General features: G+C 54.0%; 1 protein-coding gene across 3 annotated transcripts in view; it reads left to right on the top strand.

Annotated features, from left to right (window-relative positions):
• The window catches only part of KIF1C (kinesin family member 1C), a 27,251-nt gene extending 13,523 nt beyond the window's left edge, over nt 1-13,728 (top strand). For all 3 annotated transcript variants that reach the window (XM_084760783.1, XM_084760781.1, XM_084760782.1), the window contains 7 exons: nt 2,183-2,262; nt 4,518-4,612; nt 8,167-8,250; nt 8,713-8,899; nt 8,994-9,066; nt 9,878-10,492; nt 12,431-13,728. In XM_084760783.1, coding sequence (XP_084616909.1) covers nt 2,183-2,262; nt 4,518-4,612; nt 8,167-8,250; nt 8,713-8,899; nt 8,994-9,066; nt 9,878-10,492; nt 12,431-13,108 — 1,812 coding nt within the window. In that variant the 3' untranslated portion in view covers nt 13,109-13,728. The remainder of the gene's footprint in view (nt 1-2,182; nt 2,263-4,517; nt 4,613-8,166; nt 8,251-8,712; nt 8,900-8,993; nt 9,067-9,877; nt 10,493-12,430) is intronic.

The raw sequence follows: 13,728 nt of genomic DNA, 5'->3' as shown, positions 1-13,728 counted from the left end.
AACTCACTGTGTCGTTAACGTTAGCGTCAGCTCCGTATCTGTCTGCCTCCACCTCCTAGGTGTGACAGATACAGCCATGCGCCGCCGAGCCTGGCCTCCCTCATCCTGTTCAGTCCTCTTTGTTGGTCAGACTTTGTCAGCGCAGTAGACAGGAGTCTTGGGATTGTTCGCGCTTCCCTAAGGTGGCAGGGATGAGCATGTCTCAGATGGTAGAAGGACAGGACAGCTGTTGGACTTCCTGGCAGAACAGGTTTGGTAGAGTTACCATGACATGGGAATGGTTAGATGGGGCTGGATACAGCCAGGGAACGCCTCCTCTTGCTGGAGCCCCATTACCAAGCCCCAGGGCTTCCTAAGTCACTGATTCTCAAGTCTGAGCGTCCTTCTCAAGGGCTAATGTTGGGCAAGGAGCGCAGGACCTCCCAGCCCGGCCGGGCAGATTGGCTCCTTGCTTATCTGCTCGGTACCCTAGGCCTCTAGATACGGTTTCATTTGAACAAAGAGTCCCTGGGCCGAGAGCAGAAATTGAAAAGCGCTGCCCCAAATCATGTCCCCTCTCCCTAGGGACAGATCGCTTGCTGCTTCCACAGCCCATCAGTGTCTGCCAGTCCCGGGACAGCTCTGACACTGTAGTGTAGGAAGGAGACGAGTGTCCCTTGAGGCAGATTTGGCAGCGGCAGTTGTGAGATGCCTGAGGAGAAGCGGGCAGATATTGTGGGTGCAATCCTGGGCTCACGTGGCAGAGTGCGTCCCAGGGACATCCTGGGCCTCTAGGTCTGCCTGTTTCCCCTCTGCGCCCTGTGCTTCTCGGCCTGCGTGCTTCTGCCAAACTTTCTCCCTCTGAAACCTCTTCCTTCTGCATGCCAGTGCCTTCCTCGTCCCCCAAGACGCACCCCACACTGCCTTCCCACGAAGACCCCCAGAGCCTGAGTCCCCCTAGTTGACCTTTGTTTCTCTGCACGTGACTCGCTGCAGAACAGTGGGTTGCTCAACTTTGTGCGAACAAATCAATGAACAAATAATCCAAGCCCAGGTGTGAGAAAGTCAGCAGTTTCCGTGGGGCCCTCCCCCTCCCCGCTTTGATTTGAAACGGCTTCACTGTGTAGCGTTAGATGGTTTGGAACTCACTGTGTAGACCGGGCTGGCCTCTTCCTCCTGAGTGCTGGGATTGAAGGCCCAGGTCACTTTTCCCACCTGTAATGAGTAGTGTTGCCACACCAATTTCTGCCTCCCTGAGTTGGCTCTGGTTGCCGTGACTGGATCTGACTCATCTCTGTCCCACCCAGACCGTCCCTGAGGAGAGTTAGAAGGCTCCCTTGGTTGGAGGGCTTGGGAGGGCTTCATGGAAGTGACATTTGGGACATGATTGTGGCAGGTGGGAGTGTGGGTGCAGATGGGAAGTAGGATGTGCTGCGTGTGGAAACACGGTCAGGGCTAGCAGCTCCTGCGGCAGCCAGAGGTGCAGAAGGCCTGTCTCTGGATCGCTCCGCAGTACACTGAGCAGGAGCACAGCGTTGGGGAAAAGACCCTCAAAGGGGGCTTGGACGTGAACGCTGGGATTGTGAGGCCTGGGAAGCCAGAATGCAGAACAGAGCTAACGTCACATGGGAGTGTCCACTGAGAGGTCTCTGGGAAAACAGTGATCTGACCATCAAGCAGTGTGGATTGGAGGCTGCGAACCCTAAACTCACGCGGGTCTGAAGAGGGATGGTGCAGGGGGGTGTGGGCCCAGGCTTCATGTCCGTGCAAAGCAGCTGGATGGCCAGCCAGGCACTAAGGTAGCCAGAGGCCAAGAAGGAGTTGGGGTGGCTGTGGTCCGGGAGGCTGTGGCTAGAGTAAGTGATCTTGGCCCTAGGTGAACAGGCTCAGGGAAGGAAGTGGCTGGGGTAGGTAAGGAGTCTGCTGCAGGAGACACATTTTCGTCTTTTGTTTTGTTTGTTTATAGGCAGGGCCATGCTGCGTACTCCAGGCTGTCCTGGAACTTGTAGCCCCTCTTGCCTCTGTGCTGGAGTTATAGGTATATACACCATGTTTGACTCCTGCTTGATTTTTTTTTTTTAAGGATTTATTTATTACATACACAGTGTTCACCTCCATGTACACGTGCGCATCTTCTCTGGGGTCAGTCAGGGTGGCCATCCTGAGCCGTTAGCCCTGAGCACTTCTCCCTCTTTGCCTGCAGACTCCACACCTGGTAAATCTGAATGAGGACCCCTTAATGTCTGAATGTCTTCTGTATCACATCAAAGATGGCATCACCAGGTAAGTAGACTCCTCCCTCCCCGCTTGGGTGTGGCTGCAAAGGAACAGCACACTGGCCGTTGAGACTCTCTTATTTCAGTAGCCACAGACGACTCCAGATCTTTGGACAGCTGCCGCCCTGATTGCTCTTTCAGCCTTTTTTCTTCCCAAAGGTTTTTGTTTTGTTTTGTTTTTTCTTTTTTAGGTTTTCAAGACAGGGTTTCTCTGTGTTAGCCTTGGCTGTCCTGGACTCACTTTGTAGACCAGGCTGGCCTCAAACTCAGAGATCTGCCTGCCTCTGCCTCCTAAATCCTGGGATTAAAGGAGTGCGCCGCCACGCCCAGCTCTTTTCAAAGATTTTATTTTCATTCATGTGCATATGTCTGCGTCAGTGGATGCCACATGTGTACAGAAGCCCACAGAGACCATGAGGGTGTTGGGTCCCCTGGTGCTGGAGTGGTGAGCCGTTGTGAGCTGCCTGATGTGTGGTGCTGGGAACCAAATTTAGGTCATCTGTAAGAGCAGCACGTGCAGCCAGGTGGTGGACCACACCTTTAATCCCAGAACTCCGGAGGCAGAGGCAGGCAGATCTCTGGGTTCAGGGCTAGCCTGGTCTACCGAGTGAGTTCCAGGACAGCAAAGACTACACAGAGAAACCCTGTCTTCAAAAACCAAAACCAACAAACCAAAACAACAAAAGCAGTACAAGTGCGTGTTCCATGCTCTTTCTTAAGCACCGAGTCCTCCCACCAACCCTGCCCCTGTTTTGAGACATGGTCTTGCTTTGTGGCCCAGGCTATCCTCATATTCCAAACCCTCATGTCTCAGCCTCCCAGACACTGAGATTACAGGTGTGTGTGCCTAACTCCTTTCCCATCTTGACAAACAGTCGAGACCCCCAGATCAGCAACCAGTCTTCAATTTGGGAAGGGATGGTGTTCCTTGGCACCGTGGTGGGGATGGCTCCCAGCGAAGAAGGCATACTGTGGCAGAAGAGCTGATGGGAAACAGACTGCTGCTTTCTTAGTCTCTAACACCGTTCCTTTGCAGCCTCGCTGAGACCCTGGGGGAAGGGAAAAGGAGACCTGGCCTGGCCCATGCTGCGATGACCAGTGCCCGCATTGTAGGCTCCAGGGTTGGGCCAGGAGGCTAAGAAAACCCTAGGGCTCAGACTTGCTGCAGTTAAAGGCATAAGCGTGCCCGTCCACACCAGGCTGGCCTTGGCTGCAGTTAAAGGCATAAGCGTGCCCGTCCACACCAGGCTGGCCTTGGCTGCAGTTAAAGGCATAAGCGTGCCCGTCCACACCAGGCTGGCCTTGGCTGCAGCTAGAGGCATAAGCGTGCCCGTCCATACCAGGCTGGCCTTGGCTGCAGTTAAAGGCATAAGCGTGCCCGTCCACACCAGGCTGGCCTTGGCTGCAGTTAAAGGCATAAGCGTGCCCGTCCACACCAGGCTGGACTTGGCTGCAGCTAGAGGCATAAGCGTGCCTGTCCATACCAGGCTGGCCTTGGCTGCAGCTAGAGGCATAAGCATGCCCGTCCATACCAGGCTGGCCTTGGCTGCAGTTAAAGGCATAAGCATGCCCGTCCATACCAGGCTGGCCTTGGCTGCAGTTAAAGGCATAAGCGTGCCCGTCCACACCAGGCTGGCCTTGCCTGCAGTTAGAGGCATAAGCGTGCCCATCCACACCAGGCTGGCCTTGCCTGCAGTTAGAGGCATAAGCGTGCCCGTCCACACCAGGCTGGCCATGGCTGCAGCTAGAGGCGTAAAGTGGTTTAAGGATCAGGCTTCAGCATTGCTTAGCTCGTCATCTTGACAAGTTCCCATCAACCCTGGACCCCAGCTTCCTTGTCTGTCAAGTGAGAATGACACTAGCCTCACACTTGGATGGGCTTACTCAGGAGGCACACACTTAAAAACAAACACACTTAGAAACACGCTTAGAAAATGTTGGCCGAGTGGAGAGTGGGATATGACTTTCATACGTACTCTGGTGTCTCATATTTGACCATGTCCCCTGGATGGGGAGGCCTGGTGGCACTCAGAGGAAGGACAGCAGGTTACCAAGAAGAGACTTGATACCCTATGAGCATAGACAGGGGGAGGAGGTCCCCCTCAGTCACAGTCATAGGGGAGGGGAATAAGGGGAAAGCAGGAGGGACGGAGGAATGGGAGGATACAAGGGATGGGATAACAATTGAGATGTAATATGAATAAATTAATTTAAAAAAAGAAAAGAAAAGAAAAAAGAAAATGTTGGCCGTTGCTCCCCCAGGGTTGGCCAGGTGGATGTGGACATCAAGTTGACTGGACAGTTCATCCGGGAACAACACTGTCTCTTCCGCAGCATCCCCCAGCCTGATGGAGAAGGTAATGGCGGGAGGTGAGCGTGGAGTGGTTAAGGTGGAGCGGGACCCTGTGTTCCACACACGGAGTGAGCCGCACAGAGGAGAGGCACGTGCTCTCCCTCCACAGCTCACGCGTGAATAGTGGGCTCGGCTGGGGAACAACTGGGCAGTCTTGAGGTGCCACAAGCAGCACACTGCTGTACGTTGGAGAGTGGGCTCCGGGTGATGAGGAGGTAGACACTGTGCTCCCTTAGCACTGTGGGTACTGTGTTTGAGCGTGTGCTTGTTTCACTTGTTTGTTTTTTTTGTTTTGTTTTTTTCAAGACAAGGTTTCTCTGGGTAGCCTGGACTATCCTGGACTTGCTTTGTAGATCAGGCTGGCCTCAAACTCACAGCAATACACCTGCCTCTGCATTGCTGAGATTAAAGGCGTGCGCCATCACGCCTAGCTCTCTGTGTTTGTTTCAATGGGATATCTGAATTTGTCTCTTTGGAAAACTTGGGTTGATATAGCTATAGTGACAAAGGTTTCTGAGAACTAAGTGACCTAGGTGTCTCTGTGGTTTCAAAGCTTTTGGGAATTTTACTACGTAATAAAACGGTAAAGCTTTTAGGAATCCCAGGCTCTAGTGGCGCAAGCCTTTAATCTGAGCACTCGGGAGGCAGAGGCAGGAGAATCTCTGTGATTTCCAGGTTAGCCAGGTCTATATAGCAAGTTCCAGGGTAGCCAGGGCCACAAAGAGAAGCCTCATCTAAAAAACAGAATCAACCAAACCAAAAGACCCCAGGTACTGAGAGTGACAGCTTATTGACCTGTCAACAAAACACTGTACAGTTTAGAGTGTTTTGTGCTGTCGAGGATTGAAGCAGACTTCAGCTACATGCCTACTGGACTAGCGCTGTAAAGCTGAGCCCTGGGCAGGACCGCTGAGTCCGTGGCCGTCCCTGTACCCCCCACGCTGTATAAGCTGAGCCCTGGGCAGGACCACTGAGTCCATGGCTGTCCCTGCACCCCCCACACACTGTAAAGCTGAGCCCTGGGCAGGATCTAAGGGCTGGAGAGATGGCTCAGCGTTTAAGAGCACTGCCTGCTCTTCCAAAGGACCCTGGTTCAATTCCTAGCACCCACATGGCAGCTCACAACTGTCTGTAACTCCAAGATCTGACATACCCTTACACCAACACATGCACATAAATTAAAATTAAATAAAATATTTTAAAAAAAAGACTGATGTAAATCATAGTTCTAAAAAAAAAAAGTGTTTTTGTGCCCCAAAGGGTAGGCTGGAAAGTCTCACAACAGCCTTAAGGCTTGACCAGAGACTGTAGAGACCATGCAGGCACCGCGGACACGCAGTACTTACATACTGACCATTTATTTTTCTCTTTGAATTGTTTTCACTCAACTCACAGGTAACAGAGCTGAGATGCCCAGGTACTGGATCCCAGCACAGATTGACGGTTGCAGGGGCTGTGCCCTTGGCTGCTAGATCCCTGACATTTCCAGAACTAGGGAAAGAGGCTTGGGAGTGTAGCTGGGGTGGCAGAGTGCCTCGCAGTACGTATGAAATTAGGAGTCTGAGTTTCAGAATGCACACAGCTGAGTGTCAGGGCACCTGGTCCCATTTCTTTCCATAACACCACACCTGCTCCCATTCTTTAGATAAATCTTTAGACTATATGCTTTTAAAATAGTTAGAATTGCCCTGGGGTGGTGGCGCACAACTTTAATCCCAGCACTCAGGAGGCAGAGGCAGGTGGATCGCTGTGAGTTGGAGGCCAGCCTGATCTACAAAGCCAGTCCAAGACAGCTAAGGCTACACAAAGAAACCTGTCTTGAAAAACCAAATAAATAAATAAATAATTTAAAATTGTTAGAATTGCCAGGTGGTGGTGGCGCATACCTTTAGTCCCAGTACTTGGGAGGCAGAGGCAGGTGGGTCTCTGTGACTTTGAGGCCAGCCTGGTCTACAGAAGGAGTTCAAGGACAGCCAAGGCTACACAGAGAAACAAACTAGTTAAAATATCCTGTTTAAGATTGTATTTTGTGTGAGTGTGTATGTGCGTGTGCATGCGTGCAACTCATCAGGCATGGCAGCCAATGACTGTATCTGCTGAGCCCATATTCGCTGGCCTTAAGTTACCCTGTTCATCACTTTCCTTACCAGTCAGGTCAAGGTCTGTGAGAGCAGGGCTTTGGGGTTTTTAGCATGTAGTAGGAATATAATGTTTGGGAAATTAATGGATATGTATTGTTGGGAAATAAGTAAAAGTAAGACAGCTGCCCTTCCCCCTCCTGTTGCTGCCCTGGGTAATGCAGTAGTGCCCGGTCTTCCTCTGCCCACTGACATCTCAGTCACCATCACTCCTTAGCTGGGAATTTCCAGCTTCATGGGAATCTTGCCTGTCCTCTGCCCTTAGCTGAGCATCCTCCCTCTGCACCAGCGGTAGACACAGGAGCCTTTCTCTGTCTGATGCTATAATCCATCATAGTTTCCATGTTTCTCCGTTACTTTTAGTATGAGCAAATACAAAAAATTAGGGCTGAGAGCCAGGTTTGGTGGTGCACGCCTTTAATCACAGCATTTAGAAGGCAGAGGCAGGTGGATCACTGTGAGTTTAAGGCCAGAGTAAGAGTTCCAGGACGACACAATGAGACCATGACTCAAAAATAATAAATAAATAAGTCATGTTTGCATATTATCAGTGGAAACAGAGTTGTTCCTCCTCCTCCTCGTCCTCCTTCTCTCTTGGTTTTTCTACACATGGTTTCTCTGTATAACAGCCCAGGCTGTCCTGGACTCACTTGTAGACCAGGCTGGCCTCGAACTCACAGAGATCCACCTGCTTCTGCCTCCCGAGTGCTGGGATTAAAGGCGTGCGCCACCACGCCCAGCTAAATACCACTTCTTAAGGGGGCTGCTTTCTGTATCTTTGTGCCCCTGCAGGCAGCAAGCTCAGAGATGGACAGATGTTTGGGCTGGGTTTTAGTGTTTTGAGGCAGGGTCTTACCATGTAGCCTAGGCTGAGGTCAAACTCAGTATGTAGTTCAGGCTAGCTAACGTCAGACTTGCAGCAATCCTTCTGCCTCAGCCTCCTGAACAATGTGGTGGGCATGCAGGTGTGTGGCACCACCTGTGGCTCGGGTCAGGCTGACTTTACTTTCTCCTGTGTTGGCTGGGACTTGTGAAGATAAATCAGATGGCAACCATTTGCCAGATGCATTAAACAGTGTGCCTGCTGGAGGCACGGGCCTGGCTGATGTCATAAGACAAGTGGGATGGGCAGAGGTGGCAGGGCTCAGTCAAGTCAACTGTGGTCAGAGAAGTCTTCTGAGAGTGGTCATTTCTGAGCGGTGGTTAGGGGCATGGTGGTGGGTCAGTAGGAGCTGCTGCAGAGGCTTCTGGGAGTCCTGGGTGGGTCTCTAACCTTCTGCTCTTCTCTTCCTGTGCTGCCGCCAGAGGGGCTGTGGCGCCCCTGCAGGTACTGAGTGGAACTGCTGGTGCATGTGTGCTGTGGGGGGGAGACAGGGTGGGGATGGACCGCAGTGACCTCTCCTTCTTTCCGTCCTCTCAGTGGTGGTCACACTGGAGCCTTGTGAAGGAGCTGAGACCTATGTCAATGGAAAGCTCGTGACGGAGCCGCTGGTGCTGAAGTCAGGTAGAAGACGTGTCGCAGAGGCTGGGGACATAGCTCAGAGGCAGAGTGCAAGGCCCTGGGTTCAGTTCCCAGCAACACACACACACACACACACACACACACACACACACTCTGATGTGTTGCAGAGTACAGGTTTGGGACAGGACCTTCGTAGAAAGTGCTAGGGCAGGGCTTTCGTGGCATCTAGGGGAGGAACTTGGGATAACTCAGAAAGAGCCCAGAGCCCAGAGACAGGAGGGGCCGGCAGAAAAGGCTAGGGAGTGAAGTCTTGGTTTCTCTTGCTTCCCTGCGGCTATGAGGAATGGATGCCTTGTCCTCCAAAGTCCACCTTAGCGAGCAAGCAAGACGTGTGCGGACGCTGACCGCTTCAGCTTTGGGACGGCAGGACATGGGCGTCAGGTGCCTGGAAGCAGGGGCCTGGGGAAAGTGAGCTGGTCTACTCCTCCCTCGTCACCTTTCCAGGAAACAGGATCGTGATGGGCAAGAACCACGTGTTCCGCTTCAATCACCCGGAGCAGGCGCGGCAGGAGCGAGAGCGCGGGGTGCCCCCGCCCCCAGGGCCTCCCTCAGAGCCCGTGGACTGGAACTTCGCTCAGAAGGAGCTGCTGGAGCAGCAAGGCATAGACATCAAGCTGGAGATGGAGAAGAGGTGCGAGGTCCCCACTGGCTCTGCAGGCCCCGCGCCCCCGGCACTCTCCTGTTGGTCACACCTCACGGCTTCTCCTCCCTCTGTCTGACCCCAGGCTGCAGGACTTGGAGAACCAGTACCGGAAAGAGAAGGAAGAGGCTGACCTTCTGCTGGAGCAGCAGCGGCTGGTGAGGGGCTGACGGGGCACAGGGTGGGCGGCGCCCGAGGAGGCTCATCTCAGCCTGGCTTTGCTCTCGGTGTCTTAGGTGGCATCTAGCAGGAGGAGTTAGGAGAGAGATGTGAATTAGAAGGGACCAAGGCCACGGTCAGGGACTAGCACTCTTCCAGTTGACGAGGCTCCCAGACTCCAGTGACTCTGGGCCTCTTAGGTCACTCTCAAGATATCATTCATATAAGATTGTCCCTTCAGTGGACTCTTAAGTCTTTAGCTTCAGCCCCGGTGGCGGTGGTGTCGCACGCCTTCAATCCCAGCACTTGGGAGGCAGAGGCAGGCGGATCGCTGTGAACTTGAGGTCAGCCTGGTCTACAAAGCGAGTCCCCGACAGCCAAGGCTAACACAGAGAAATCTTGTCTTCAAAAACAAGCAAACAAACAAGTCTTTAACTTTATCCTGAGAGTAATACATACTCATTTGCTGCATAATGACAGTACTGTCAGTGACAGGGTGGTCCCGTGAGATTATATCAGGTAATGATGTGTAGGTGGAGTGGCAGTCTGTAACACTCACACCATGATAAAATCACTTTAGGACATGTGACCACGTATGCTCAAAACCCCAGAGTCAGTTGGCTGCTATTGCCTAGACTTGCCAGCGGCGGCTCTAAGTGCTTAGCTGTCCAGACCAGTCCCCACAAGGGGCACAGTTCCTGAGAGCGCCAACAGGTCTCCAGTCCAGGTGTACTAGCAGGGTGTCTCCCTGTGTCTTGATACAAGGATGGCCCCTGAGGTGTCCTCTTTCTTCCTTCTCTCTGGCCCCAGTATGCGGACTCTGACAGCGGGGAGGACTCCGACAAGCGCTCCTGTGAGGAAAGCTGGCGGCTGATTTCCTCCTTACGAGAGCAGCTGCCCCCTACCACAGTCCAGACCATTGTCAAGCGCTGTGGCCTGCCCAGCAGTGGCAAGCGCAGGGCCCCTCGCAGAGTTTATCAGATCCCTCAGCGGCGGCGGCTACAAGGCAAAGACCCCCGATGGACCACCATGGCTGACCTGAAGATGCAAGCCGTCAAGGAGATATGTTACGAGGTGGCTCTGGCTGACTTCCGTCACGGCCGAGCAGAAATTGAGGCCCTGGCTGCTCTCAAGATGAGGGAGCTGTGCCGAACCTACGGCAAGCCGGAGGGCCCTGGAGATGCCTGGAGAGCTGTGGCCAGGGATGTCTGGGATACTGTGGGTGAAGAGGAAGGAGGCGGCGGCGGCGGCGGCGGCGGCGAAGAAGGAGCCCGAGGGGCAGAGGTGGAGGACCTGCGAGCTCACATCGACAAGCTGACAGGGATTCTTCAGGAAGTGAAGCTGCAGAACAGCAGCAAGGACCGGGAGCTGCAGGCTCTGCGGGACCGGATGCTCCGCATGGAGAGGGTCATCCCCCTGACCCAGGTAGGAGGCCTGCTGGCCACTTCTTCCTCCCTTGCTCGTCTTTTAGGGCCCTTCAGCCCCCCTCACAGCCCAGCTTCCTTCTCTGTCCTTTGAAAGGCTTATTGAACTTTAGCAGTTTATGAGTCACCTGCTTCACAGTCTCCAGGATGACACTAAAGTAGAGCGCACATGGCTGGAGAGATGACTCAGCTCTTAAGCTGCTCTTTCAGAGGACCAGAGTTGGGTTCCCAGCATCCACTTGGCAGCATACAGTTGTCCAGAACTCCGTGCCCTCTTCTGCTCTGCAGGCACTGCACACACATGGTACATAAACATACATGCAGGCAAATAAAAAAATAAATAGCTGGTTATGGTGGCTCACGCCTTTAATCCCAGCACTCAGGAGGCAGAGGCAGGCGGATCGCTGTGAGTTCGAGACCAGCCTGGTCTACAAAGCGAGTCCAGGACAGCCAAAGCTACACAGAGAAACCCTGTCTCGAAAAACCAAACAAACAAATAAATAAAAAGATTCTCTAGGCTTCAGTTGGTAAATACTTGCCTCCTGAACATCAGGATCTGACCACATCAGGACCCACATAAAAACTCGGGGTGCAGTGCCGCACACTTACAGTCCTAGTGTTGTAGGCAAGAGGGAGTAGAGACAGGCAAACCCCTGGAGCTCGCTGGCCAGCCCCCTACTCTCCTCTGTGAATTCTAGTGAAGTAAGGGACCTCGTTGAAAAAACAAGGTAGACGTACCTGAGGAGGACACCCCAAGTTCTCTTCTGCCCCCCCCACACACACTTGCACCCACACACGCGCACACATACTCAAACCTGCACGAAGTCACTCGCGGTACAGCTCCTGGACTAGACATGCCTGTGGTCCCAGCCCTTGGGAGGCAGACACAGGAGGATCAGTAGTTCAAGTCCAGCCTGAGCTATGAAGTAGATTCTGACATCCGCCAACTCCACATACCAACTCTGTATCTTTGGTGATCTGTGTCTGAGAAGCTCCCAAGGTGTTTCTGAGCCACCCATGGAGAGTACACAGTGGTCACTCAAAGCCTGTTCCTGTGTGCATATGACCGCCCTTCCTTCTGATCACTCTGGTAGAGACTGGATGACGATAGTGTCCTCTCCAGGGACACTTTGTATGTATTCCTTCAACACACGCATTTGAGTATCTACCATGTGTCCCGTAGCTAATGTGCCAGCCACTAGCGTTGCCTTACAACATGTTCTGCTCTGTGCCAGCCACCTAGGGACACCACAGACAGTTGTAGTTACGACTTGAGGTTACTAAAGGCTTTGTCTCCAGTGTGGCCTCTAGCCCTGTCCCCCCACCTGCTCCACTCCAGCCTCTTCAGCTTGCTGGCCATGCTCAAAGCCACCTGCTGGTCCATTTACTTCACTGGTCTTCCGCTCAGCAGCTGTACTGCTTGCTTTCACTGATTCAAGCCGCCCTTAGCTGGCTTCCTGTGCTGCCCTCCTCTGCTCTCAGCCTGAAGTGGATACACTCAGTGCTTACGTTTGGTAGCAGATGCTAATATTACTGTATCAGGTGGGGCTCCTGAGAGAGATGGATAACAAGCAAAGAGCAGCCACAGAGCTAAGAAGTGGCAGACAGGACTGAACTCATGTGTAGTGGGTGGGCCCATGCTTCAGCCACTGTGGTAGCTTCTCTAACACACACACACACACACACACACACACACACACACACACACACACACACACACACACACACACACACACACACACACACACCCAGCGGCATGGTTCTTCAGCATGTGCTCCTTCAATCACACACACACACACACACACACACACACACACACACACACACACACACACACACACACACCCAGCGGCATGGTTCTTCAGCATGTGCTCCTTCAATCCGTATGCCCTCGGGACTCAGTCTCCCCACATCTCTTTTCTCCTATCCCCTCTCCCAGGATCTTGAGGATGATAACGAAGAATCTGGTATGGTCACCTGGGCCCCACCCGAGGGGTCAGAGGCAGTGGAGGAGGCCGTGCGCAGTGACCACTCAGCAGCTGTCCGGCCCTCCTCGCCACCCCTGTCCAGCTGGGAGCGGGTGTCCAGGCTGATGGAAGAGGACCCTGCCTTCCGCCGAGGCCGCCTTCGCTGGCTCAAGCAGGAGCAGCTGCGGCTGCAGGCGCTGCAGGGCTCTGGGGGCCGGGGCGGGGGGCTGCGCAGGCCTCCAGCCCGCTTCGTGCCGCCCCATGACTGCAAGCTGCGCTTCCCTTTCAAGAGCAATCCTCAGCACAGGGAGTCCTGGCCCGGGGTGGGGGGTGGAGAGGCCCCAGCCCCCCAACCCCCTGAAGAGGCCACTGCCCCACCGGCTCCCCCTGCCCGCAGGCCTCCAAGCCCCCGAAGGCCCCACCGTCCTCGCAGGAACTCCCTGGATGGAGGGAGCCGGTCTCGGGGAGGGGGTTCCACTCAGCCGGAACCCCAGCACTTCCAATCGAAAAAGCACAACTATTATCCCCAGCAACCCCAGCCTTACCCACCCCAGCGGCCAGGGCCCCGCTACCCACCGTACACTACCCCTCCACGCATGAGACGGCAACGCTCAGCCCCTGACCTCAAAGAGAGCGGGGCCGCCGTGTGAGTCCCACATGCAGGGCAGACACAGGGCCTGGGGGGCCCTTGCTAGGAGGAAGGTGCCTGACACGCTGCTTCCCCAAGAAGCCCTGGGGCGGGGAGGCCAGAGAGCAAGAGACAGAGAGAAGGTCCGAGTAGGTGACAGAAGATGCCGAGAGTGAGCTGGAGGCTGAGGGAAGGGAGGGGGCGTGGCGTTGCCTGGAGCGAACCAAAGTCAAGGAGAGCCACAGGAAGTTGCCTTGGGGCCACCCGTTGCAGGGGGAGTCCCACAAACGCTGCTATGGGTGGGTGGGTGGGCTAGGGTCTGCATAGCCAGTGTTTGACTTTCTTTTTGAGTGGGTGCAAAGGGGGAAGAGAACCGAGAGTGAGGTGGGTTCTCCTCCCCGGCTCTTGTCCGTCTGTCTGTCTGTCTGTCTGTGGTGGGTTTCTGTTTGCAGGGAGGTGTGGTGGATCCTGAGTCATTCCCTTCCCTTCCCAGGCCTCCTGCTGTACTTAGGGGACCTGTCTGGTTTGGCTGGAGCCCCACTGGATTGTGGGGCATCTCAATAAAGGATAGCAAACAGGGAGCTTGTGGCTGGTTGGGTTTTGGTAGAGGTACAAGTTGTATGAGTAAAACGCATCATTTTA

The sequence above is a fragment of the Acomys minous genome (genome assembly GCF_964271855.1).
Source record: "Acomys minous genome assembly, chromosome: 16".
NCBI classification, from domain to species: domain Eukaryota; kingdom Metazoa; phylum Chordata; class Mammalia; order Rodentia; family Muridae; genus Acomys; species Acomys minous.
This window is presented reverse-complemented; position numbering and strand designations above follow the sequence as displayed.